Here is a 25983-nt window from a genome sequence, read left to right as displayed (position 1 = left end):
GTGGTGCATGCCTGTGGTCCCAGCTACTTGGAAGCTGGGGTGGGAGGATCACCTGAGCCTGGGAGGTCAAGACAGGAATAAGCCAAGATCACATCACTATACTCTAGCCTGGGTGAGAAAGCCAGATGCTGCCATGAAAATAAAATAAAATAAAATAAAATAAAATAAAATAAAATAAAATAAAATGAAATAAAATAAATAAAGTAAAATAAAATAAAATACATTGCTGAAAAAAATTAAAGACATAAATAAATGGAAAGAGCTATTGTCTTCATGGATTCGAAGACACTCAATATTTTTAAGATGACAATACCATTCAAAGTGATTTAGCGTAATCCTTATCAACATAGTTTGCAGAAATAGAAAAATCCATACCAAAATTCACATGGAATTTCAAGGGACATGTGATTGCCAAAACCTTGAAAAAGAACAAAGTTGGAGGACTCACACTTCCTGATTTCAATTTTTTTTTTTTTTTTTTTTTGAGACAAAGTCTTGCTCTTCGCCCAGGCTGGACTGCAGTGGCACGATCTCGGCTCACTGCAAGCTCCACCTCCTGGATTCACGCCATTCTCCTGCCTCAGCCTCTCGAGTAGCTGGAACTACAGGCACCCGCCACCACGTCCAGCTAATTTTTTTGGTATTTTTAGTAGAGATGGGGTTTCACCGTGTTAGCCAGGATGGTCTCGATCTCCTGACCTCATGATCCACCCGCCTTGGCCTCCCAAAGTGCAGGGATTACCAGGTGTGAGCCACTGTGCCTGGCCCTGATTTCAGTATTAATACAAAGCTACAGTAGTCAAAACAATGTGGTACTGGCAGAAGGACAGACATATAGACCAATGAAACAGAATAGAGAGTTCAAAGATAAGCCTTCATATATGTGACAAATGGATTTTTGACAAGGGTGCCAAAATCATTTCAATGGTGAAAGGATCATCTTTTCAACAAATGGAACTGGAAAAACCGGATATTCATATGCAAAATAATAAATTAAATCCTTAAACTACACTATACACAAAAATTAACTCAAAGTGGATCAAAGACCTAAATTTAAGAAAGTAAAAGAAAATCTTCATGACCTTGGATTCAGCAATGGTATCTTAAGCATGACACTGAAAGGACAAGCAACAACAACAAAAAAATAAGAGAGTGGGTCATCCAGCTTTGGAGTGGCAACCTTCATGGCCCCAGCAACAAAAAAGAGAATTAAATACGGGTGACGTTGAGAAAGGTAAGAAGATTTTTGTTCAGAAGTGTGCCCAGTGCCACACCGTGGAAAAGGGAGGCAAGCACAAAACTGGGCCTAATCTCTATGGTCTCTTTGGGTGGAAGACAGGTCAAGCTGTTGCATTATCTTACATAGACGCCAATAAGAACAAAGGCATCACCTGGGGAGAGGATACACTGAGGGAGTATTTGGAGAATCGCAAGGGCATGGAGGAAAAATGATCTTTGCCGGCATTAAGAAGAAGGCAGAAAGGGCAGACTTGATAGGTTATCTCAAAAAAACTACCAGTGAGTAATAATTGGCCACTGCCTTATTTATTACAAAACAAATGTCTCATGACTGTTTTATGTGTACCCTACTTTAATAGATCTCATACACCAGAATTCAGATCATAAATGAATGATAGAATATTTTGTTGGGCAGTTGTGATTTAAAACTAAGACTGGCTTGTGGTTAAATGTTCAGTTTTTGAATTTTAATAGAAATTCCAATTCAGCACATGGTATCACCGTTTACCCCTTCTAAAGATTTATGATTAGAATTCGTTAGTAATGTTAAACTTCTCACAAAGATGGTGAGTGCTATCTTAAAACTTAATGGAGGTTGGGCGCAGTAGCTCACGCCTGTAATCCCAGCACTTTGGGAGGCTGAGGCGGGTGGTTCACTTGAGTTCAGGAGTTCGGGACCAGCCTGGCCAACATAGTGAAACCCCTTCTCTACTAAAAATACAAAAATTAGCCAGGCGTAGTGGCAGGCACCTGTAATCCCAGCTACTTGGGAGGCTGAGACAGAATTGTTTGAACCCAGGAGGTGGAGGTTGCAGTGAGCCAAGATCACGCCACTGCACTCCAGCCAGAATGACTAAGCAAGACCCCATCTCAAAAACAAAAACAAAACAAAATAAAAAAAAACAAACTTACTGGAGATTGGTTTTATATTTAGATTTATATAACTGGGTATGTGAATATATTTAAATACTGGGGAAATTCCTTCACTGTCTTAGAACCAAGGAAGACTCACCTGTGTTTTGTGTTCATTCGCCTCTTAAAGGCAAGGGTTGAAGGTAAAGGTAGCAATGCCTAGTTTATATTTCTGGCCTTATCTATGCGAACCTAATTAGAATTCCCTGTATTTAAAATGGTTCCTTTAACTTAATGAAAGACATTTTAGTGTGGTTTATGTGTAATATCAAATATTATTTAACACTTCTCACATTTTATACACGATCTATAAGGTCACATGCTTTTAAAAGAGTAACAAGGTAAACTTCACTCTTGAATTCTTTACAATCGAACTCTAAGTTATAATTCAGGATTGTCTTTAAAGAGTAATTCAAAAACATAGCTCTTCCGGGGACGTTGTCTGCAGGCACTCAGAATGGTCCAACGTTTGACATACCGACGTAGGCTTTCCTACAATACAGCCTCTAACAAAACTAGGCTGTCCCGAACCCCTGGTAATAGAATTGTTTACCTTTATACCAAGAAGGTTGGGAAAGCACCAAAATCTGCATGTGGTGTGTGCCCAGGCAGACTTCGAGGGGTTCGTGCTGTAAGACCTAAAGTTCTTATGAGATTGTCTAAAACAAAGAAACATGTCAGCAGGGCCTATGGTGGTTCCATGTGTGCTAAATGTGTTCGTGACAGGATCAAGCGTGCTTTCCTTATCGAGGAGCAGAAAATCGTTGTGAAAGTGTTGAAGGCACAAGCACAGAGTCAAAAAGCTAAATAAAAAAATGAAACTTTTTTGAGTAATAAAAAAAAAAAACATAAAACTGTAAAACTGCTGTGTATTTGTGATTGGGAATGGTACTTCTGCCAACTTAAAATGATTAAAGTAGAGGAGATACACACAAATTTTAAAACTATGTGTGATCATACGACTTAATTAAGAAAATCACAGATCAAAAAATAATAATAAAATAAAAAATAAGGCCAGATGCGATGGCTCATGCCTGTAATCACAGCGCTTTGGGAGGCTGAGGTGGGTGAATCATGAGGTCAAGAGATCAAGACCATCCGAGCAAACATCGTGAAACCCCGCGTCTACTAAAAATACAAAAATCAGCTGGGCGTTGTGGCACACGCTCATAGTCCCAGCTACTCAGGAGGCTGAGGCAGGAGAATTGCCTGAACCTGCAAGGTGGAGGTTGCAGTGAGCCGAGATCGTGCCACTGCACTCCAGCCTGGTGACAAAGCTAGATTCCATCTCCAAAAAAAAAAAAGACAAAAAAAAAAGATAAATTTGACTTTATCGAAACTAAATACTTTTGGCCGGGCGCGGTGGCTCAAGCCTGTAATCCCAGCACTTTGGGAGGCCGAGACGGGCGGATCACGAGGTCAGGAGATCGAGACCATCCTGGCTAACAGTGAAACCCCGTCTCTACTAAAAAATACAAAAAAATAGCCGGACGAGGTGGCGGGTGCCTGTAGTCCCAGCTACTCGGGAGGCTGAGGCAGGAGAATGGCGCAAACCCGGGAGGCGGAGCTTGCAGTGAGCTGAGATCCGGCCACTGCACTCCAGCCTGGGCGACAGAGCCAGACTCCGTCTCAAAAAAAAAAAAAACAAAAAAAAAACAAAAAAACACCACAATGAGATACCACTTCGTACACATCGGGATGATTATAATTAAAAAGTAGGGCCAGGAGAGGTGGCAGGTACCTATAGACCCAGGTACTCAGGAGGCTGAGGCAGGAAGACTGCTTAAGCCCAGGAGTTTCAGGCTACAGTGAACTATGATCACGCCACTACACTGCAGCGTGGGTGACAGAGCAAGACCCTATATAAAATTTTTTTAAAAATTATTAATTAATTAATTAAAAGAAAAATATTTTAAGGAAAATAAATGTTGGCAAGAATATGGAGAAATTAAAGTCTACATGTGTTATTGGTGGGAATGTAAAATTATGCAGCTGCTATGGAAAGCAGTTTGGTGGTTCCTCAAAATGGTAAACATATGGTCATCCTATGATCCAGCAATTCCACTCTTAGAAATATACCCTCAGAGACTCAAACAAATATTTGTAAACCAATCATCGTAACATTATTCAAATGGCCAAAACGTGGAAACAACCCAAGTGTCCATCAATGGATGAATAGATAAACAAAATATGTTATAAACAAAGAATGGGGGCCGGGCACAGTGGCTAACGCCTGTAGTCCCAGCACTTTGGGAGGCCGAGGAGGGTGGATCACCTGAGGTCAGCAGTTCGAGACCAGCCTGACCAACATGGTAAAACCCCAACTCTACTAAAAATACAAAAATTAGCTGGGTGTGGTGGTATGTGCCTGTAATCCCAGCTACTCAGGAGGCTGAGGCAAGGGAATTGCTTGAATCCAGGGGGGCAGAGGTTGCTGTAAGCCGAGATTGTGCCACTGCATTCCGGTTTGGGTGACAGAGTGAGACTCCGTCTCAACAAAACAAAACACAACAAAAAAAAACAAAGATGGAATTACTACAGCTGTAATAGGGAATAAAGTTCTGATGCATGCTACAACATACATGATTCTTGAAAATATTAAGCTGGCCAGGCGCAGTGGCACACGCCTGTAATCCCTGCACTTTCGGAGGCTGTGGTGGGCAGATCATGGGGTCAGGACATCAAGACCATCCTGGCTAACACAGTGAAACCCTGTCTCAACTAAAAAAGACAAAAAATTAGCCGGGTGTGGTGGCAGGACCCTGTAGTCCCAGCTACTATGGAGGCTGAGGGAGGGGAGTGGCATGAACCCAGAAGGCGGAGCTTACAGTAAGTCGAGATCCCAGCACTGCACTGCAGCCTGGGCAAGAGTGATATTGTTATGATTCCATTTATGTGAGGCCCCTAGAATGAACAAATCCATAGACAGAATGTGATTAGTGATTATTAGGGGGTGGGGAGAGGAAGATGGCAAATTATTGCCTAATGGGTGCAAAGTTTGTTTGGGATGATCAGAAAGTTCTAGAAGTGGATAGTGGTAATGGTTGTATACATTGTGAATATACTTAATGCTACAAATTGTACCCTTAAAAACATTTTAAATGGTATATTTTATGTTATATATATATTATCAAAATTCAAAAATAAAATAATGAAGTAGCTTTATATTACTGATTTGAAGCAGTCTCCAAAATAAACTGCTAAATGCAAAAGGTATGATATAGAACAAGAGGGGAAAGGAAACTACAGGTAAATACATATTTGTAAATTCTCAACATCTCAGAAGGTTATAAAGTGATTGTCCCTATGGGAGACAAACCAGGTGCCTACAGGACTGAGAAGTGAGAGTTATTTTTCACTGGATATCCTTCTATACATTTTGAATTTTGTACGACGTATGTATATTATCTAGTCCAAAAATTTTTTTTAGTTAAAAAAATGTGCTGACTGGGGATCCAAGAAAGGGGGAAAAAAGATAAAATATGCTGGTTGTTCAAAGTCACAGTCCAGTATGAATTACTGCCATAAGGTAGCACTAATGATACAAACAAGTTACAAGTTATGATTCCAATCTAATCTCTTCCTTTCGTTTTATTTTATTTATTTATTTTGGAGATAGAGCCTCACTCTGTTGCCCAGGCTGGTGTGCACTGGCACAATCATGGCTCACTGGAGCCTCAACTCCCTGGGCTCAATGGATCCTCCCACCTCAGCCTCCTGAGTAGCTAGGATTACAGGTGTATGCCACCACACCTGGCTAATTTCTGTATGTTTTTGTAGAAACGGGGTTTCACCATGGTGTCCAGGCTGGTCTCAAACTCCTGGGCACATATGATTCGCCTGCCTTGGCCTCCCAAAGTGCTGGGATTACAGCCTGGCTTTTTCAGTGAATGGTGTCCACAAACGAAAGCAAGCCCACGTGAAGTTCACATTAGATGGAGATGTTTCTTAGGAAACAAGGCAATTCTGTGTCCCCACTGCACTCAGAACCTGAACAGTTTCATGGTTAGCTGATCACAGACCCATCTCTACCCTAATAGACAACCTTTTTGAGGGCAGAGGATCTAATATATCAGTGCCTGGCACAGAATAGGCACTTAATGTTTGTGGTAAGAATAAAAAAATGCTGGAACTATGGCTATGTACTCCATTTCCACTACTACACACTAGCAAATCTATCATTTGCTTTTTTTTTTTTTTTTTTTTTTTTTAGCAAATTTCAAATAGAGGTTTAAAAACACCAAATACTAAAAATACAAAAATTAGCCAGGTGTGGTGGCGCGTGCCTGTAGTCCCAGCTACTCGGGAGGCTGAGGTAGGAGAATCGCTTGAACCTGGGAAGCAGAGGTTGCACTGAACTGAGACTGTGCCAACTGCACTCCAGTCCGGGCGAAAGAGCTAGACTCCGTCTCAAAAAAAAGAATCATTCCCAACATATTGCCTCTTACCTGGATGTGACTGCTGGCTTCATTCTGTTGGCACTGGATGGTCATTCTAAGGGGATTCACCCCCAAGGCCTCTCCAATCTCTACTTTATTAAAATCACAATCAACCCAATCCCATCATCTATCATCTAGTTTTCATTAATGTTGGCTTCAGGAGATTTAGCAACACGCCAGTGTAACTTTAGCATCCTGTCTTGACCTATTTCCCATATTTTATCGGTAAGCACTACCTAAGCCCTCCTGATTTTGCTCCTTGGCATAGTTTTCCTCTTTCTTTTTCCCACATGGGTTAAATTTTACCCTTTAAGTTGAGGTTGTACAAGATCAGTTGAAATTTCTCAAAATGATGGCACTCAAGGAGCTAAAAGGAGCTAAAAGCTTTTAAGGTTTTCTCTATATAGTACTAGCTAGACTTGCATGTTTCCAAGCAAACATGGATCATGATAGTGTCTCTAAGACATTAAGAAGGTTCAAAAATGTTTTGGATGCCATTCTCCCTTTATACCGTCACTCTGTAATAGTCATAACAGAATTATATTCTCAATTGCAACAGCTACCTCATGTCAGCTGCAACTATTGCTCTATTTTAAATGTTTAAAATTTTTTACAAATCTTCATTTTAAAAGTTCCATTCAGATGTGTTTTAACATTGTTAATAATAGGAAGAATATATGTAAAAACACAAAATAAGACACCATTCTTTACTTGTTTTCATAAACATTTTCCACAAATACAGTCCTCTCTCTCTCTAGATATATGCTATTAAAATGTGTCTCAGCTGGGCATGACGGCTCATGCCTGTAATCCCAGCACTTTGGGAGGCTGAGGCAAGTGGATCACCTGAGGTCAGGAGTTCGAGACCAGCCTGGCCAACATGGTGAAACCCTGTCTCTACTAAAAATACAAAAAATTAGCTGGGTGTAGTGGTGTATGTCTGTAATCCCAGCCTCTCAGGAGGCTGAGACAGGAGAATCGCTTGAATCCGGGAGTCGGAGGTTGCAGTCAGCGGAGATTGCGCCACTGTACTCCAGCCTGGGCAACAAGAACGAAACTCGGTCTTGAAAAAAAAAAAGTGTCTCATGTTTTGAAATAGACTGGATCTGGATCTTAATTTCAGGCAGAGAATTTTAGAGCTCAGAACACGGAGTTAGATCCACCAGTCAAGTCTCTTCATTTCATCAAGGCTGGGACTAGAATTGAGCTTTCCTGAGTCCCAGTTCAGAGTTCCTTCCCCTTCAGTAAGTTCCAATCAACAAAAAATAAGCATCAGATGATTCTTCCTTCCCCTGTTCCCTCCTTGCCAAAATAAGTGTTTCAACATACCTGCTGGCAGTACATGTCAAAAAACTTAAATGCATATTTGTATAGGAGACTGCCAAATGAAATTATACTCTGGTCTAGAGAGTGAGGAAAACTCTGAGCCAGCGACAGAATGGATGAACACATACCCTTAAGAACCTTGAGTGGGGAAGAGTAGAGAGAGAAAAGAAGCTGTAGGAAACAGTACACAAGCTAAGAGTTGCTTATCCTTTTGGAATGTCAGACTTCTCCCCAACTCTCATTTTAACTTAAGAAATCTTAATATTTTTTACACAGAATAATCCTTCACCATTCTGAGTTTTCTCTCAGCATCAATGGGATTCCACATTTGGATAATAATTGTCCTTTAAGCTCAAAGAAGTTAAATTATAAGCCAAATAGTACGTTCCTGTCTGCTCAGTTTGGCATTGGAGGCCATCTCTTCTAAATCCCAGTTTCCCCATGCAATCACACTACCCCCCAGGGATGTTCCACCTTGGTTATAATTTGAAGTTGGTCTATAAGGTTCAATGCTAACTAAACTGATTTTTTTAAAAGAAGATCAAGAAGAGATGTGATCATGCTCTACCAATAACACAATATACATAGACATTAATGGACCCACAGTAAATAACCAGTTAATAAACATAGCTTCCTTATTGATACCATAGTTTTAAAAAATCTTACATTTAGTACTCAGCTGGGTATAATGCTTTATTGGGGAAAATGCAATGAAAAATTACATATGGTTTCTGCATCTAGAAAATTACAGCCCAAAACATATATAATTGGCAGAAATAAACACAGAAAGAACTGCAAGATGAAATAATACAAACATTAAATCCATTCCTAAATATAAAATTTAAGATCCAACGAGGTATTCTCATTAGCCTCTGACCCAAACCCCAAACGACTGGCCCATCCAGTTTTCTAAGTTCTATACTGTTAATATATTGAACATTCAGGCAAAACACTATTCCCAGCTTATAAAATTCCAGTTTGAATAAATTACATTTCCAGAGGAATTATCACCTAAAGTCCACAGTTTTGAATAGCCAAAGAGTGATAGTTCAAATAAGTTCATATTTACGTTTCTACTAGTTTCTACAGGCAGGTCCTATTCCCCTCAAGGATTTCTTTTTGAGACGGAGTCTTGCTCCGTCGCTCAGGCTGGAGTACAGTGGCAGATCTCGGCTCACTGCAACCTCCGCCTCCTGGGTTCAAGAGATTCTCCTGCCTCAGCCTCTGAAGTAGCTGGGATTACAGGTGCCCAACACCACGCCCAGCTAACTTTTCGTATTTTTTTAGTAGAGACGGGGTTTTACCATGTTAGCCAGGCTGCTCTCGAACTCCTGACCTCGTAATTCGCCCACCTCGGCCTCCCAAAGTGCTAGGATTACAGGCATGAGCCACTGCACCCGGCCTTTCCCCTCAAGGTTTTTATAAGCTACTTAGAATAGGATATGAAAGGCTAGTTTGTCATAGCTGCAAAATGCATTGAGATAGACAATTAAAATGATTAATGCAAAAATAAAATTCAAAAATTTCTATGGGTTTGAACAATGGACTGAAATAAGATGAAATTTTACACAGGAGCTGTATAGCTTTCCGTTTTAGATTAAAGATCAATAGTCTCTGACACTTACTAAGTAATGAACAGAGAATGTACTCTGGAGCAGCTGTTCTTGAATGCAGCCTGATCGAATCTTATTTCTTAGCACCTTTCAATGTACTTCTTTGTCTGAGTATTGCTGCTATAGATGATGAAAAGCATCACCAGGTCAAACACCTATTGTCAATAAATATGCAATAATAGAAAAACAGTTAACAAATCAGTACATTTGCTACAATGAAACAGCAGCTTTTCCCCATTAAAACACAGAATGGATGATGCTCATTTGTTCCACACACTCCCCTGGGAGTATCTACACTTTTCACAAAACCCAGAAATAATTTTCAGAGAAATAAAGTGCCACAATTATTAACCACTGGTATCTCTTAATACATTGCAATATACATTAAAGTGATTCTACTACAGAAGTAACTTTGAATATCTTGACATTTATTAAAGACTCAATCACTTGCCAACTCCAGTATTTTCACTATTACTAGGAAAATTACTTTGTGAAAAGTTGGAAAGACTATAAATGCCCACCAATACGGGAAAGGTCCAATAAATTATGACGGAGTAATTTTAATTTTTGGAATATTACAGTCATCGAAAGAATAAGCCAGGCTGGTTTATTCTGGTGGCTCACGCCTGTAATCCCAGCACTTTGGGAGGCCAAGGTGCGCCTATCACGTGAGGTCAGGAGTTCGAGATCAGCCTGGCCAACATGGTGAAACCCCATTTCTACTAAAAATAGAAAAAAAAATTGGCCAGTCGTGGTGGCAAGTGCCTATAATTCCAGCTACTCAGGAGGCTGAGGCAGGTGAATCACTTGAACCCAGGAGGCAGAGGTTGCAGTAAGCCTAGATCGTGCCACTGCACTCCAGCCTGGGTGACACAGCGAGATTCTGTCTAAAAAAATTTTTTTTATTAAAATATTTTTTAAAAAGAATATGCTAGGCCAGGGGTCCCTAACCCCTGGATCATGGGGTCCGTGGTCTGCTAGGAACCAAGCTGCACAGCAGGAGGTGAGGGGCAGTCAAGTGGGCATTACCACCTGAGACCTGTCTCCCGTCAGATTAGCGACTGCATTAGATTCTCATGGGAGTGTGAACCCTATTGTGAACTGCACGTGCACAAGATCTAGGCTGCACATTCCTTATGAGAATCTATGTAGTGCCTATTAAGGCTGAACCGTTTCATCCCGAAATCATACCCCGACACTGTCTGTGGAAAAACTGTCTTCCATGAAACCAGTCCCTGGTGCCAAAAAGGTTAGGGACTGCTAAACCATATTATATTTTTTGACACAGGAAAGACATTCCTGATATGAAGTGGAAAAAACAGCAACCTGCAAAAGGATAATCAGGCTGGGCATGGTGGTTCATGCCTATAATCCCACTGCTTTGGGAGGCTGAGGAGGGAGGCTCACTTGAGCTCAGGAGGTGGAGGCAACGGTGAGCTATGATTATGCCACTGGTACTCCAGCGTGGTGACAGAGTGAAACCCTGTCTCTTTAAACAACAACAACAATAACCCATAATCACGGTTAAGATTCTGCTTTTGTAAAAACATTATGTAAACATGCATATGTGTAGGCATAAGAGCATACCAGTACTTGCACACAATTATAGCTTGTATATGAAGAGAAAAAATTTGGAAGGATGACTATCCCTGAGGAATGGGACAGAGAGTGGAGAAAAACTGTATTTTTTACATCTGTAGATTCCTTGTGGGTTTTTCTCCACGATTAGCTTGTTTACCTAAGTTTAAAATAGAAAAATATGAGGGCTGGGTGCAGTGGCTCATGCCTATAATCCCAACACTGGGAGGCCCAAGCAGGAGGATCACTTGAAGCTGAAAATTTGAGACCAGCCTGGGCAACACAGCAAGACCTCATCTCTATAAAAAAAATAAAAGAATTGGCCGTAATCCTAGCACTTTGGGAGGCTGAAGCGGGTGGATCACCTGAGGTCAGGGGTTTGAGACCAGCCTAGCCAACAAGGTGAAATCCCGTCTCTACTAAAAATACAAAGATTAGCCAGGTGTGGTGGCGGGCACTTATAATCCCGGCTACTAGGGAGGCTGAGGCAGGATAATTGCTTCAACCCAGGGGGCAGATGTTGCAGTGAACAGAGATTGTTACACTTCACTCCAGCCTGGGCAAAAGAGCGAAACTCTATCTCAAAATAACTAACTAACAGAATTAGCCAGGCCTGGTGGTGCTTGCCTGTAGTCCCAGCTACTCCGAAAATTGAGATGGGAGGATCGCTTGCACCCAGGAGTTTGAGGCTGCAATGAGCTATGATGCTGTCACTGCACTCCAGCTTGGGTGATAGAGCAAGACCTGGTCTCTTAAAAAAAAGAGAGAGAGAGAGAAAACATTGGGAATGTATTCAGGGCAACTTGAGTCTATGCTTCCAGAAAAAAAAAAAAAAAAAAGAAAAAACAAAACAAAACAAAACAAAAAAGTTAAAAAGGCAAGCAGGACAAAAAAGAAAAAACAAAACAAATTTTACTACTTCTCTTAACTGAATGCCCCACTTCTTAGGACACCAAAATTGAGAGTCATTAGACCAAAATACAGTCATTAAAGGTAACAATGAAAATGCAGAAGCACATGAAATATTTATAACAGCAGAAAAAATGTTAAGAGAAAAAAGAATACAAATTGTATTTATAAAATGATTACAACTATGTAAAAATAGGAATGCAGGCAGCCAAGGTGGTTATTTATATTTGGATAAATATATGTTTATCCAAAACCAAAAACAGTGTTTTGGAGTACTTTGATATTTTTCACCACAAAAAGTTGTCAATTTTTTCATTGCTTTATTCAGCATAATGAAAGCTTTTAAGATAGTCATCCAAAAATTGGCTAACACAACAAAAATTCCACAAAACAGATTCCAACGAAAGAAAAATCTTTAAGGCAACCAATCAGCTCCTAAGGAACTCAATCATCTGGCTTTTTTTTTTCTTTTTTTTTGAGATGGAGTCTTGCACTGTCGCTCAGGCTAGAGTGCAGTGGTACGTGCCATCAGGCCAGGCTAATTTTTCTTTTGTATTTTTAGTAGAGACGGGGTTTCGCTACATTGGTCAGGCTGGTCTCAAACCCGCCTGCCTCAGCCTCCCAAAGTGCTGGGATTATAGGCGTGAGCCACTATGCCCAGCCAATCATCTGGCTTTTTGATAGAAGGTATTTCTAGAATTAATAGAGACATAAGATCCAGTACCATTGCCTTGACAGTGGACACACTGATTTACTCCAGTCAGGTCTACATGGGCAAAGTAAAGTAAAACATGGAATGCCATTATCTTGACAGTGGTGCTGGGTGGAAGGAAGGGCAATTAGGCAGATACAGGGACCTGAGACTCAGGTGGTTATTTTCTTCATCTCATCAGTGGGGACTTGGCTTCTTTGATTGCACCTTGATGTGCTTAGTTACACTGTATTTCCCTTTATGGATACTGTAGGCTTATTTTATAGCCAGAGTGAGTAGGGGCAGGCTATCTGGCCAGTCAACACCTCACATTATCTTCCCCAAACAGCTAATGTTTATTAGAGCAACCAGAGAAGAGAAAAAAGAGTGACTGGATGGAGGAGAAAGAAAGAAAGCGGGACGGCAAGCTAGCCAACGTCATTACTTTTAAGTCTGCAATACTTTTTTTTTTTTTTAAAGACAGAGTCTCGCTCTGTCATCCAGGCTGGAGTGCAGTGGCACAATCTCCGCTCACTGCAAGCTCCCCGCACCAGGTTCACGCCATTCTCCTGCCTCAGCCTCCCGAGTAGCTGGGACTACAGGCACCTGCCACTATGCCCGGCTAATTTTTTTGTATTTTTAGTAGAGACTGGGTTTCACCGTGTTCGCCAGGATGACCTTGATCTCCTGACCTCGTTATCTGCCCGCCTTGACCTCCCAAAGTGCTGGGATTACAGGCATGAGCCACCACACCCGGCCTCAAGTCTACAATACTTAAAATGCATAGTACATGAATATCACCTTGTGTTCAGACACTGAGGCCGTGTCTTCAATTGCCTGAAAAAACAAGAGAGTCACAAAAACATTACCACACATCAGCGAAACACGTTTCACCTCACTCAGCATGCCGTGTTATCTCATCTAAGAGCCAATGTGTCCATATGGCAGCCATCAGCTATTATTTCCACTCGAATGACTTTTGAGATTTTTATTTCAATCTACCTCAGTTATACATCTGTCACTAATTGCCACTCATTTCCTCCTTGATAATCAAAGTTCCAAAGATCTCACCTTAATCCAGGCTTCTGAAATGGTTTTCTCATATCTAATAGCTGACTTTATTACATCAAAAAGGAGACTAATGCAGCTCTGACCGCTGCTTTCTTGATTTCCTGAGGAATTACAAGTAGCAGAGAGGAAAAAATTAGTCTTCTACCTACCAGAAAAGAACTTACAGGATCTGATTTCCTGCTTCGTAGCCATGTACCCTGGAGCAAATGACAACCTCATGTATAAGATGGCTAATAAACTTGCACTGTAGTCTGTCTGGAATTGATCTGAATGGCTAAGAAAACATATAAACGCATACATAATCACATACATATATGTAGTTTGAAACACTATACAATACTAGATGTAAATGTCATAATAGTACCATTATTTGTAGTTGTAAGTATTAAGCTCCAATTCTGACTGTGGGATGTCAGAAAACTGTGACAACCTATGTGAGGAAAAGGGTGGCAATTATCCATGAGCTCTTTACCTTGCTCGTCCTTTACTTTTCTATTTTACTTGGGAAGCCTGTAACTGTGATGGCAAAACACAATGTTGCAGATCCAACTTCTCCCGAAGCTCAGAAATTACCTGCAGAAAATAAATATTAACTATGGTTTTCTGCTTATTCATAGTGGGTACGCACAGTCCAGTCTCTCAACCATGACAATCTCCTGAAAGACTAAGAAAAAATTTTAAATGTCGGACATTTTGAAAAATAGAGTTGTGAGAATAGCTAATGAAATGTCATAGAACATCATACCCAAAATTTCAGAATTCTGTGAGGTACTACACAGAAAGAGTAAATGTAACTTATAGCAGCTTATACAGAGTAATGAATCTGTTGAATAGCTCCATTCTCTCCTCTGAATGCTATCTGGATTAGTCACTATTCTCGGTTAGTCTGGGGACAGAGAAGAGCGATTGGTACTTATTAACTTAAGTTGCTTTGTCTAGGTGTGACGGGATATAAGAGCATACCTCAAGTGCATCCATGGCTGTTATGGAATGAAGAATGAACTTTATTATCACAGGCAAATCCTCCAATAGACGACAACTTATCAATCACCAACTGGCAAACCTAAAAATTAAAAGCACAAAAACTTAATACATTTTCATATCACTACCTCAGCTTGTACTGAACTGTTAGGTAAAATTAGAAAAAAATCACTTCTCTCACTCAGTTTTCCCACTCACAATTTAGGGGGGAAAAATTTAAATTTTTCCCCAAATTAGAATCTTTTAGTTGTTAATACCACAGCTTCATCGAAAACAGACAGGCAATAAATATGAAACAGAGCTATTATCTTACATTAAGAGCCAAAATTCTCAACTGGCTATATAGTAAGGCATAAAAAGTATTATTCCTATGGGAAGCAGGTGTGATTAAGACAATATAGAAAATTTCCACTCAAAACTTACTGCTTAAAAACAGACCTGTGAATCTATCACAGAATAGCATCTGAAACTCATTGAGAAAAATTAAAAGAAAAAAAAGAGAGAGAGATATCAAATGTGATTCACTATGGTTTCAAAATGAAATACTCATTACACAAGATTTCTCCCAAGGCAATGACTGACTAACACTTGTTCCAGGAGGTTGGAAAGCTGAGACTGCACCACTGCACTCCTGCCTGGGTGACAGGTGTGGTGGTGAACACTGTAATCCCAGGTACTCGGGGAGCTGAGGCAGGAGAATTGCTTGAATCTAGGAGGTGGAGGTTGCAGTGGGCCAAGATCGCACCATTGCACTCCAGCCTGGGCAACAGAGTGAGACTCTTTCTCAAAATAAATAAACAAACAATCCTTCAAATGTATTATTACTGTACACAGGACTCTGAAAAAATTTAAAAAGGGAACATAAAAATGACTAATCCTGTCATTCCAGAAATGTGCACTATTAATATGCATATGTATCTTCTTTTTTTAACAAAATACTGGACTGCACTATTTAATTGCAAAAACCGCAATTACTTTTGCACCAACCTAATATAAATGCTATGTGTAACCTGGGTTTGTTTTTTTCAATTAATGTATGATACTAACTAGTTCTTTTTACAGTTATTAATGTGCATATAATATTCCTTTTTGAACATCTCAATTATTTACATTTCTTTATTTTAAACAGTAATCTTTTTCTTTTTTTTTGGGATGGAGTCTCGCATTGTCGCCCAGGCTAGAGTGCAGTGGCGCAATCTCGGCTCACTACAAGTTCTGCCTCCTGGGTTCACGCCATTCTCCTGCCTCAGCCTCCAGGAGTAGCTAGGATTACAGGCGTCTGCCACCACACCCGGATAATCTTCTGTATTTTTAGTAGAGTTGGGGTTTCACCGTGTTAGCCAGGATGGTCTCGGTCTCCTGACCTCATGATCCACCTACCTCGGCCTCCCAAAGTGCTGGGATTACAGGCGTAAGTCACTGTGCCCGGCCAATTTTTTTCAATATATGGAACACTTCACAAATTTGCGTGTCACCCTTGCAAAGTGGCCATGCTAATCTCTGTATTGTTCCAGACTTAGTATATATGCTGCCAAAGCAAGCACTAAACTAATGTTATTTCATTTTCATTCACAGTTATTATCCTAGGATAAATTAGGAGACATGACATTAGGATTAAAGGGTATGCAAAATCTAAGGTTTTTGACACATACAATTTATTGCTCTTCAGACTCAATGCCTGAACTAATTTATATGCTCACTAGCAATGTATGAGCATGCCTATTCACTACACTCAACAAGCAGACCCTTTGAGAGTAGGAAAAAATGCCTTTTACTGCTTAATAGTTATTATTTACTATTTTGATATAGTGTTTTAAATTTGTGACTTTGATTGCTAACAAAATTTAACTTTTTAAATATTTTATATTCTTGTATTTCTTCTTTGTAAAAGGTCTGTTCACGACCTTTGTCTACTTTTCTATTAGGCTGTTCATTTCTTTTCTAACATAGTAATTAAAGAAAACAGGTAGGGCCACATCCCAGTAGTTTGAGAGGCTCAGGCAGGTTGATCACTTGAGCCTAGAAGTTTTGAGACCAGCCTGGGCAACACAGCGAAACCCCATCTCTACCAAAAAAACATGAAAATTACCCAGACCGGGTGGCGCGCACCTGTAGTCCCAGGCACTCATGGGGCTGAGGTGGGAGAATCACTTAAGCCTGGGTGGTTGATGCCGCAGTGAGCCGTGATCGTACTACGGCACTCCAGCCTGGGCGACAGAGTGAGACCCTGTCTCAACATACACTACAAAATTAAAAAGGTAAAGAAAAGTATTCAGAGAATACCTGATTCCAACCAACTGGCTACCCTCTTTGGAAACAACTACTGTTACCAGTATATTGTGTATCCTTCTACTAAGGATTATCCCTGAGCATAAGCAATAGATACTTAAAAAACATTTTTTTTTTTCTGTTTTTAAATAGACACAAAGTCTCACTACATTGCCCCGGCTGGTCTTGAATTCCTGGATTCAAGCAATCCTCCTGCCTAGGCTTCTCAAACTGTTGGGATTACAGGTGTCAGCCACCGCAGCAGGCCAATAGTTACTTTTAACAGTAATCCTATTTATTGTTACAAAGTCATATTAACAGATGAAACTTCAAAGACACTCCAGTAAAATTTTAGTAGTCACTTAAGAAGCATCATGATAAATTGACTTTCAGAGAAACCAACAGTTTTCAGAGTAAACTTTTCAGAGAGAAACTTAAGTACAACAGGATTGTACTTAACATTCCATAATAACTCCAGAATATTTTCAAAAAAATATTCTGGCATCTTCTCAAATAAGGTTTTGACAATGGCAGGTTAAAAAAGAAGACAAAGGGAGTTAGGGGATGATCTGAAAATACACAATACAAGGCTGGGTACGGTGGCTCACGCCTGTAATCCCAGCACTTTGGGAGGCCGAGGTGGGCAGATCATGACGTCAGGATATCGAGACCATCTGGTTAACATGGTGAAACCCTGTCTCTACTAAAAATACAAAAAATTAGCCGGGTGTAGTGGCGGGCACCTGTAGTGCTAGCTACTCGGGAGGCTGAGGCAGGAGAATGGTGTGAATCCAGGAGGCAGAGCTTTCAGTGAGCCAAGATTGTGCCACTGCACTCCAGCCTGGGCGGCAAAGCGAGACTCCGTCTAAAAAAATATACATATATACACAACAGAAATGTATAATCCCAGCTACTTGGGAGGCTGAGGCATGAGAATCACTTGAACCTGTGGGAGGCAGAGGTTGCAGGGAGCTGAGATCACACCACTCCACTCCAGCCTGTGTGACAGAGGAGACTCTGACTCAAAAAAAAAAGAAAAAAGAAAAAAGAAATTTATAATCTCTTTCCAACTAGAGCTCCTGGAGGAAACACTTTGGTAAAGTTGATATCTTATTACAAGGATATCCACATGAGTATGTCTTCATTTTTAGAATATGCTACTGGAATACGAAGACTTAATCTGCCTTCTGAAAAACTGAAAATTATTATCAAGGCAAAGTTAAAATAATCAGATAATCAAAATATTATTAAATACGCTGTTAATCCATGAAATGCAGACTTTAAAAGATTATCAAATAGGTTGCAAGGGGAGCTCTCCAGAGGAATAAGGGAGCTCTTAGACTTAAAATAACTAAATTATGCTGGAAGCGGTGGCTCAAGCCTGTAATCCCAGCACTCTGGGAGGCCGAGACGGGCGGATCACGAGGTCAGGAGATTGAGACCATCCTGGCTAACACGGTGAAACCGCATCTCTACTAAAAAATACAAAAAACTAGCCGGGTGAGGTGGCGGGTGCCTGTAGTCCTAGCTACTCGGGAGGCTGAGACAGGAGAATGGCGTAAACCCGGGAGGTGGAGCTTGCAGTGAGTTGAGATCCGGCCACTGTGGGCGACGGAGCAAGACTCCGTCTCAAAAAAAAAAAAAACAAAAAAACCCAAAAAAACCCACCTAAATTATATTCAAGATTTCCAATGAAAAGAGTGTGAAAAGATTAACAGTAGGAGACAAGAGAAGAGGAAAAATGGAGAATGGGGTGGAGGGAAGTTTTCTGATCTATATATATTTGAATAACTTGAGATATTCAAATCATATCAATGTATTGTCTATTTAATATATTAAAAGAGAAGGAGAAAAAGGACAAAATTAAGTTACATAATCATCTAAAAAGCTAAATGGGAGATGATTTAGATATGAACATGATAGATTACCAGGTGCTCAGAGTACACAGGACGCAGATTTAAGGAGAGGAATCAGGCCGGGCGCAGTGGCTTACGCCTGTAATGCCAACACTTTAGAAGGCCAAGGTGGGCAGATCACCTGAGGTTGGGAGTTCGAGACCAGCCTGACCAACATGGAGAAACCCTGTCTCTACTAAAAATACAAAATTAGCCAGGCGTGGTGGCGCATGCCTATAATCCCAGCTACTCAGGAGGCTGAGGCAGGAGAACTGCTTGAACCTGGGAGGCGGAGGTTGTGGTGAGCCGAGATTGCGCCACTGCACTCCAGCTTGAGCAACAAGAGAGAAACTCCGTCTCCAAAAAAAAAAAAAAAAAAGAAAAAGAAAAAGAATCAGATGCAGAGGGAATAAATGGGACCAACCGCTGGATGTACCAAGCTAATAAGCATAGTTTTAAAACACAGACATTACCCTACCAAACTCATCACAGCAACAGAGCTGTGTTAAAGCTGTTACAAACCCCAATTCTCTGATTAACCCTACTCTATCCCATGTTCCCGCCATTTAGACTTGAGCATACACCACAAACCTCATCCATCAAATGTTCACAGAAAAAGTGAGTCTTACCTGTAGTATGTCAATCCCCAGAAGCAGTTTGATGAGACTCTTAGAATAAGATGCACCCATACTGTAAAAAAGAGACATGTTTTCCATTTTGCTTTCCTTGTTTTAATGCTTTTATCATCTTTTCTCAATAAAATTGGTTAAATACATAATTTTAAAGAGGAACTATCCTGTTATACAAGAAATACAGTAGGCCGGGCGCGGTGGCTCAAGCCTGTAATCCCAGCACTTTGGGAGGCCGAGACGGGCAGATCACAAGGTCGGAGATCAAGACCATCCTGGCTAACACGGTGAAACCCCGTCTCTACTAAAAAATACAAAAAACTAGCCGGGCGAGGTGGCAGGCGCCGGTAGTCCCAGCTACTCGGGAGGCTGAGGCAGGAGAATGGCGTAAACCCGAAAGGGGGTGCTTGCAGTGAGCTGAGATCCGGCCACTGCACTCCAGTTTGGGCGACAAAGCAAGACTCTGTCTCAAAAAAAAAAAAAAAAAAAAAAGAAAAGAAATACAGAAATGAGCACATGGCTCTTAGCAAGGGAGACGTAGAGATTTGAAATTCTAGGGGATGGGAGCGGTTGCTCATGCCTGTAACCCCAGCACTTTGGGAGGGTGATGCGGGCGGATCATGAGGTCATGAGATCAAGACCATCCTGGCTAACCCGGTGAAACACCGTCTCTACCAAAAAAAAAAAAAAAAAAATAGCCAGGCATAGTGGCGTGCCCCTGTAATCCCAGCTACTCGGGAGGCTGAGACAGAAGAATGGCATGAACATGGGAGGCGGAGCTTGCAGTGAGCCAGGATCGTACCACTGCACTCCAGCCTGCGTGACAGAGCAAGACTCCATCTCAAACAACGAAAAAAAAAGAAATTCTGTCAACACAGGTGAAACACATTCTAGAAAACACTGATTGTTAGGCTCATAACCACAAGCTTAGGAATTTCAAAGTTAGGTTTACTTTGAGGAAAAGAGAGCTTACACCAAAAATGAAATTTGAAACAACTGCGCTCTCCCTCCCCAGCCCCACGCAATTAGCCGAACAGACTGAATTTCAGCAAGATTCCATGCCTCCTCTCCACACCTGGCTTCCTCATCCTGCAGAGCTCACAAGGCAAAAGGCAGTTCCTGAAACTGTCTTCATCCTCAATGTAAGACTCCAGGCCACTAATAAATTCTTCTATTATCTTAATAAGGAGATTTAAAAAATAAAAAAGAATAAATTTTTAGTTTAATATTTGCTGTTAAAAATCATTTTAGCCCACTCAACTTTATACCAGTGTCCTTAAATTCCAAATTCTAGAGTTATGCTGGCACAAGCAAAAATACCAGGGGAAAAATACATACTTTGGGATAGGAAGGGTGTCTCCTCAGGGTCTGAAAGAGCTTCTTTTGGAAAGCTATTTGGTCCACAGCTACACAGAAAAAAGAAGAGCTGGTCACCAGTTTCCTACCATAGTTTTCCTTCTCTAAAAACCCGTTTCTTCCTGATAAAACCAATAAAAATATTTTCAACCCAATTTCAGAGCCAAATCTTTTTTTTTTTTTTTTTTTTTTTTTGAGATGGTGACTTGCTCTGTCACCTAGGCTGGAGTGCAGTGGGGTGATCTCGGCTCACTGGAACCTCCGCCTCCTGGGTTCAAGTGATTCTCCTGCCTTAGCCTCCCAAGTAGCTGTTACTACTGGCACCCGCCACCACGCCTGGCTAATTTTTTTCTATTTTTAGTAGAGATGGGGTTTCACTGTATTATCCAGGATGGTGTCGACATCCTGACCCCGTGATCTGCCTGCCTCAGCCTCCCAAAGTGCTGGGATTATAGGCGTGAGTCACCGCGCCCGGCCTAGACTCAAATCTTCTAAACCTACATAAAAGACTTAGCTTTGATAGCAGATAGCCACTAAGTGCTCTAAAAAAGACCTGCCATAACCTTAGCAAGATAGAATAATCTGTTCCCCCAGCACAATCTTACATGGCTCTATAAATTTTCTTTTGAAATTACTCTGACACTGATATAGTTGCTTTCTGGATATTTATTTTTTCATAAGAAAACACAAAAGAAATAATAGTATATAACATTTTTTCTAATGAAAGGATTAGAAATGCTTTACTTAACAGGTAGTAATGAGGACCAAAGACTCTACCATTTTCTTTTTCTTTTTCCTTTTTTTTTTGAGACGGAGTCTCACTCTGTCACCTAGGCTGGAGTGCAGTGGCGTGATCTTGGCTCACTGCAACCTCCACCTCCTGGGTTCAAGCAATTCTCCTGACTCAGGCGCCTGAGTAGCTGGGACTACAGACGCACGCCGCCATGCCCAGCTAATTTTTTGTATTTTAGTAGAGACATGTTGCTCAGGTTGGTCAGGAATTCCTGAGTTCAGACAGTCTGCCCGCCTCGGCCTCCCAAAGTGCTGGGATTTATAAGCGTGAACCACCATGTGCGGCCTGGCTGTACCACTTTCTAAAAAGCAATTTCAACTTTGTCTCAAGATGGATGGTCCTGTCATTTCTAATCTTCATTGCCTCTGTTTAGAAAACCCATGATTGGCCAGGTGCAGTGGCTCACACCTGTAATCCCAGCACTTTGGGAGGCCGAGACGGGTGGATCACGAGGTCAGGGGATCGAGACCATCCTGGCTAACATGGTGAAACCTCGTCTCTACTAAAAATACAAAAAAATTAGCCGGGTGTGATGGCAGGCGCCCGTAGTCCCAGCTACTTGGGAGGCAGAGGCAGGAGAATGGCGCCACTGCTCTCCAGCCTGGGCGACAGAGCGAGACTCCGTCTCAAAAAAAAAAGAAAGAAAAGAAAACCCATATTCAATCCTGAGCTCTTTCATTAAACCCAGAGAATAAAATTAGATTAAAATATTACCTAGTTGATTCTGACTCTCTCTGGTTTTAAGAATAATTTCTGATGTCTTAAGAAGCTTTACAGACGCTGTCATTTTCTTCAACTTCATTAGGAATATGAGATGGAAAGTGGTTGCTTCCTGGTTTCTGAAAATTGATAAAATTTTAAAGAATATGGCAAATTATAAAGGAAAAATGAAAACTTAAACCCAGGAATAATAATCCTGAGAGGAAAACTGATGTGTTCCTTAAAAATTATACTAGGATTGATGCTGTAGTGAAATAAAGTATCTTCAGCAATAGTGGCTTCCAAAACAAACAATTCATATCAACAAATAGAATTATTTTCACCTATTAAGTTTTCATTTGAAGAATTCAAAATGTGCGATTTCTGGCCAGGTAAGGTGGCTTACGCTGGAATCGCAGCATTTAGGAGGCCAAGGCAGGAGGATCACTTGAAACCAGGAGTTCAAGACCAGCCTGGGCAACAAAGCAAGACCCCCTATCTCCACACACACAAAAAACTAGTTAGGTGAGGAGATGCGCACCTGTAGTCCCAGCTACTTAGGAGGCTAAGGTGGAAGGATAACTTGAGCCCAGGAGGTTGAGGCTATAGTGAGCTCTGATAGTGCCACTGCACTCCAGCCTGGGTGACAGAGTGAGACTCCGTCTCAAAAAAAAAAAAAAAAAAAAAAAAGAGAGAAAAGAAAACCCAGATTCAATCCTGAGCTCTTTCATTAAACCCAGAGAATAAAATTAGATTAAAATATTACCTAGTTGATCCCCATCTCTAAAAAAATAAATTCAAACAAACAAGTGCCTAACAAGAACAACCCATGGAAATGTTTTCCATCCAAATTCTAAACTAGCCAGTGTCTCTCAAGCTGTTGCCTGCAAATCACTGTACTGGAATCACTAGGAAGATGCATATTCCTGGCCGGGCGTAGTGGCTCACACCTGTAATCCCAGCACTTTGGGAGGCTGAGACAGGCAGATCACCTGAGGTCAGGAGTTCAAGACCAGCCTGGTGAAACCCAGTCTCTACTAAAATGACAAAATTAGCTAGGTGTGGTGGCGCGCGCCAGTAGTCCCAGCTACTCAGGAGGCTGAGGCAAGAGAATCACTTGAACTGGGAGGCAGATGTTGCAGTGAGCTGAGATTGTGCCACTGCTGTGTTGTCCAAGCTGAAGTGTAGTGGCGTGATCTCAGCTCACTGCAACATCCACCTCCTGGGTTCAAGCGATTCTCCTGCTTCAGCCTCCTGAGTAGTTGGGATTACAGGTGCATGACACCACGCCCAGATAATTTTTGTATTTTTAGTAGAGATGGGGTTTCGCTATGTTGGCCAGGCTGGTCTCGAACTCCTGACCTCAGGTGATCTGCCTGCCTTGGCCTCCCAAAGTGCTGGGATTACAGGCGCAAGCCACCGTGCCTGGCCCACAATTTCCTTTTCTAAATCAAGTTTATTCCTAACATGGTTTTGGACTTGCAATTTTTATCATTATAATTGCTGTTCATCAAGCATTTTCATCTATTTCAGTGGAACTGACCAAGAAGCACACTTAAATTCCAATAACCTAATAAGAAATAACTCTTCAATCCATAAATTAGTAGAAGCTAAGCTATGAGGATGCAAAGGCATTAAGAATGACATAATGGGCCGGGCGTGGTGGCTCAAGCCTGTAATCCCAGCACTTTGGGAGGCCGAGACGGGCGGATCATGAGGTCAGGAGATTGAGACCATCCTGGTTAACACGGTGAAACCCCGTCTCTACTAAAAAATACAAAAAACTAGCCAGGCGAGGTGGCAGGTGGCCGTAGTCCCAGCTACTCAGGAGGCTGAGGCAGGAGAATGGCGTCAACCCAGGAGGCGGAGCTTGCAGTGAGCTGAGATCTGGCCACTGCACCCCAGCCTGGGCGACAGAGGAGACTCCGTCTCAAAAAAAAAAAAAAAAAGAACGACATAATGAGGCCAGGCACACCTGAAATCCCAGCACTTTGGAAGGCCGAGGTGGGTGGATTACTGGAGGTCAGGCGTTTGAGACCAGCCTAACATGGTGAAACCCATCTCTACTAAAAATACAAACATTAGCCAGGCATGCCTGCACGCACCTGTAAACCCGGCTACTTGGGAGGCTGAGGCAGGAGAATGGCTTGAACCTGGGACACGGAGGTTGCAGTGAGCCAAGATTGTGCCACTGCATTCCAGACTGGGCAAGAAAAGCCAAACTCCATCTCAAAAAAAAAAAAAAAAAAAAAAAGATATACAGGTCCAGGCATGATGGCTCTCGCCTGTTAATCCCAGCACTTTGACAGGCCAAGGTGGGTGGATCACTTGAGGTCAGGAGTTCGAGACCCCCCCGCCTCTTGGCCAACATGGTGAAACCCCTTCTCTACTTAAGATACAAAAAAATTAGCCGGGCGTGGAGGCTGGTGCCTGTAATCCCAGCTACTGGGGAGACTGAGGCTGGAGAATCGCTTGAACCTGGGAGGTGGAGTTGCAGTGAGCCGAGATTGTGCCACTGCACTCCAGCCTGGGTGACAGAATGAGACTCCATCTCAAACCACCACCACCACCACCACCACCACCACAAGAATGATATAGTGGACTTTGGAGACACGAGGAAAAGGGTCGGGGGACTCAGGGATTAAAAAATATACATTGGGTACACTATACACTCTTCAGGTGATAGGTGCAACAAAATTTCAGAAATCACCACTAAATAACTTGTTTATGCAACCAAACACCACCTGTTCCCTAAAAACCTAGTAAAATAAAAACAAACCAACACAAATCAAGTTAGAACTGCTTTAATAGAGTAGACGAGAGCAATAAATGAACTATCAACCTCCCCGGCCCCGGCTCCCTTTTTGAGACACGGTCTCTCTCGCTGTGTCGCCTAGGCTGGAGTGCAGTGGTGCTATTATTGACTCATTGCACACTCGACGTCCTGAGCTCAAGTGATCCTCCCACTTCAGCCTCCTCAGTAGCTGGGACGACAGGCGCATACCACCAAGCCCAGCAGAAAGATACCTGTGGGGATTATCCCATCTCAGGGCAGATGAGAAAACCGAGGATTCGGGCGCGGAGTCTCAGAGAAGAACGACGACCGCGGACCGGGCCTAGAGATTAGGCCGCTAGGGGACCGGGGCCTGGAGAGACTATGACCACTGCTCCACTTACTCACCAAGAAGTCGTCACTCGTAGTTTTATTTATTTATTTATTGTTTTGAGACGGAGTCTCGCTCTGTCGCCCAGGCTGGAGTGCAGTGGCGCAATCTCGGCTCACTGCAAGCTCCGCCTCCCGGGTTCAAGCCATTCTCCTGCCTCAGCCTCCCGAGTAGCTGGGACTACAGGCGCCCGCCACCGCGCCCGGCTAATTTTTTTCTATTTTTAGTAGAGACGGGTTTCACCGTGTTAGCCAGGATGGTCTCGATCTCCTGACCTCCTGATTCGCCCGCCTCGGCCTCCCAAACTGCTGGGATTACAAGGGTGAACCACCACGCCGGACCGCCGCGGGTAGTTTTCCACTTTCCCGCCCGGCCCGACGCTGCTCTGACGCCACCGAGGCGCGCCACGTCGTGACGTGA

The 25983-nt window shown here is 42.0% G+C and overlaps 1 protein-coding gene, 1 long non-coding RNA gene, 1 other non-coding gene and 1 pseudogene across 3 annotated transcripts; 2 read left to right on the top strand and 2 right to left on the bottom strand.

Moving 5' to 3' along the window:
• The first annotated feature begins 273 nt into the window (after nucleotides 1-273).
• LOC106996834 (cytochrome c pseudogene) lies at nucleotides 274-1649 on the top strand (annotated as a pseudogene).
• Nucleotides 1650-2575: 926 nt separating this feature from the next.
• On the top strand, nucleotides 2576-3008 carry LOC702677 (large ribosomal subunit protein eL34). Its single transcript, XM_077993396.1, has one exon. The coding sequence runs from the start codon at nucleotides 2609-2611 to the stop codon at nucleotides 2960-2962; it is 354 nt and encodes a 117-aa protein (XP_077849522.1). The 5' UTR covers nucleotides 2576-2608; the 3' UTR covers nucleotides 2963-3008.
• A 5588-nt stretch (nucleotides 3009-8596) lies between these two features.
• Nucleotides 8597-25950, bottom strand: LOC106996835 (uncharacterized). The gene is made up of 9 exons (XR_013414116.1): nucleotides 25581-25950; nucleotides 22415-22539; nucleotides 20890-20957; nucleotides 19552-19612; nucleotides 14742-14841; nucleotides 14251-14351; nucleotides 13779-13879; nucleotides 13509-13544; nucleotides 8597-9684 (listed from the first exon to the last, which is right to left on the bottom strand). It is a non-coding gene; the product is annotated as an uncharacterized LOC106996835 (long non-coding RNA).
• LOC114676518 (U6 spliceosomal RNA) lies at nucleotides 16200-16303 on the bottom strand. The gene has a single exon (XR_003727586.1). It is a non-coding gene; the product is annotated as a U6 spliceosomal RNA (small nuclear RNA).
• Nucleotides 25951-25983: the final 33 nt, after the last annotated feature.

This window comes from Macaca mulatta, chromosome 2, assembly GCF_049350105.2.
Source record: "Macaca mulatta isolate MMU2019108-1 chromosome 2, T2T-MMU8v2.0, whole genome shotgun sequence".
Lineage (NCBI taxonomy): Eukaryota > Metazoa > Chordata > Mammalia > Primates > Cercopithecidae > Macaca > Macaca mulatta.
Note: the sequence above shows the minus strand (reverse complement) of the source record. Positions and strands in the feature narration are given on the sequence as shown.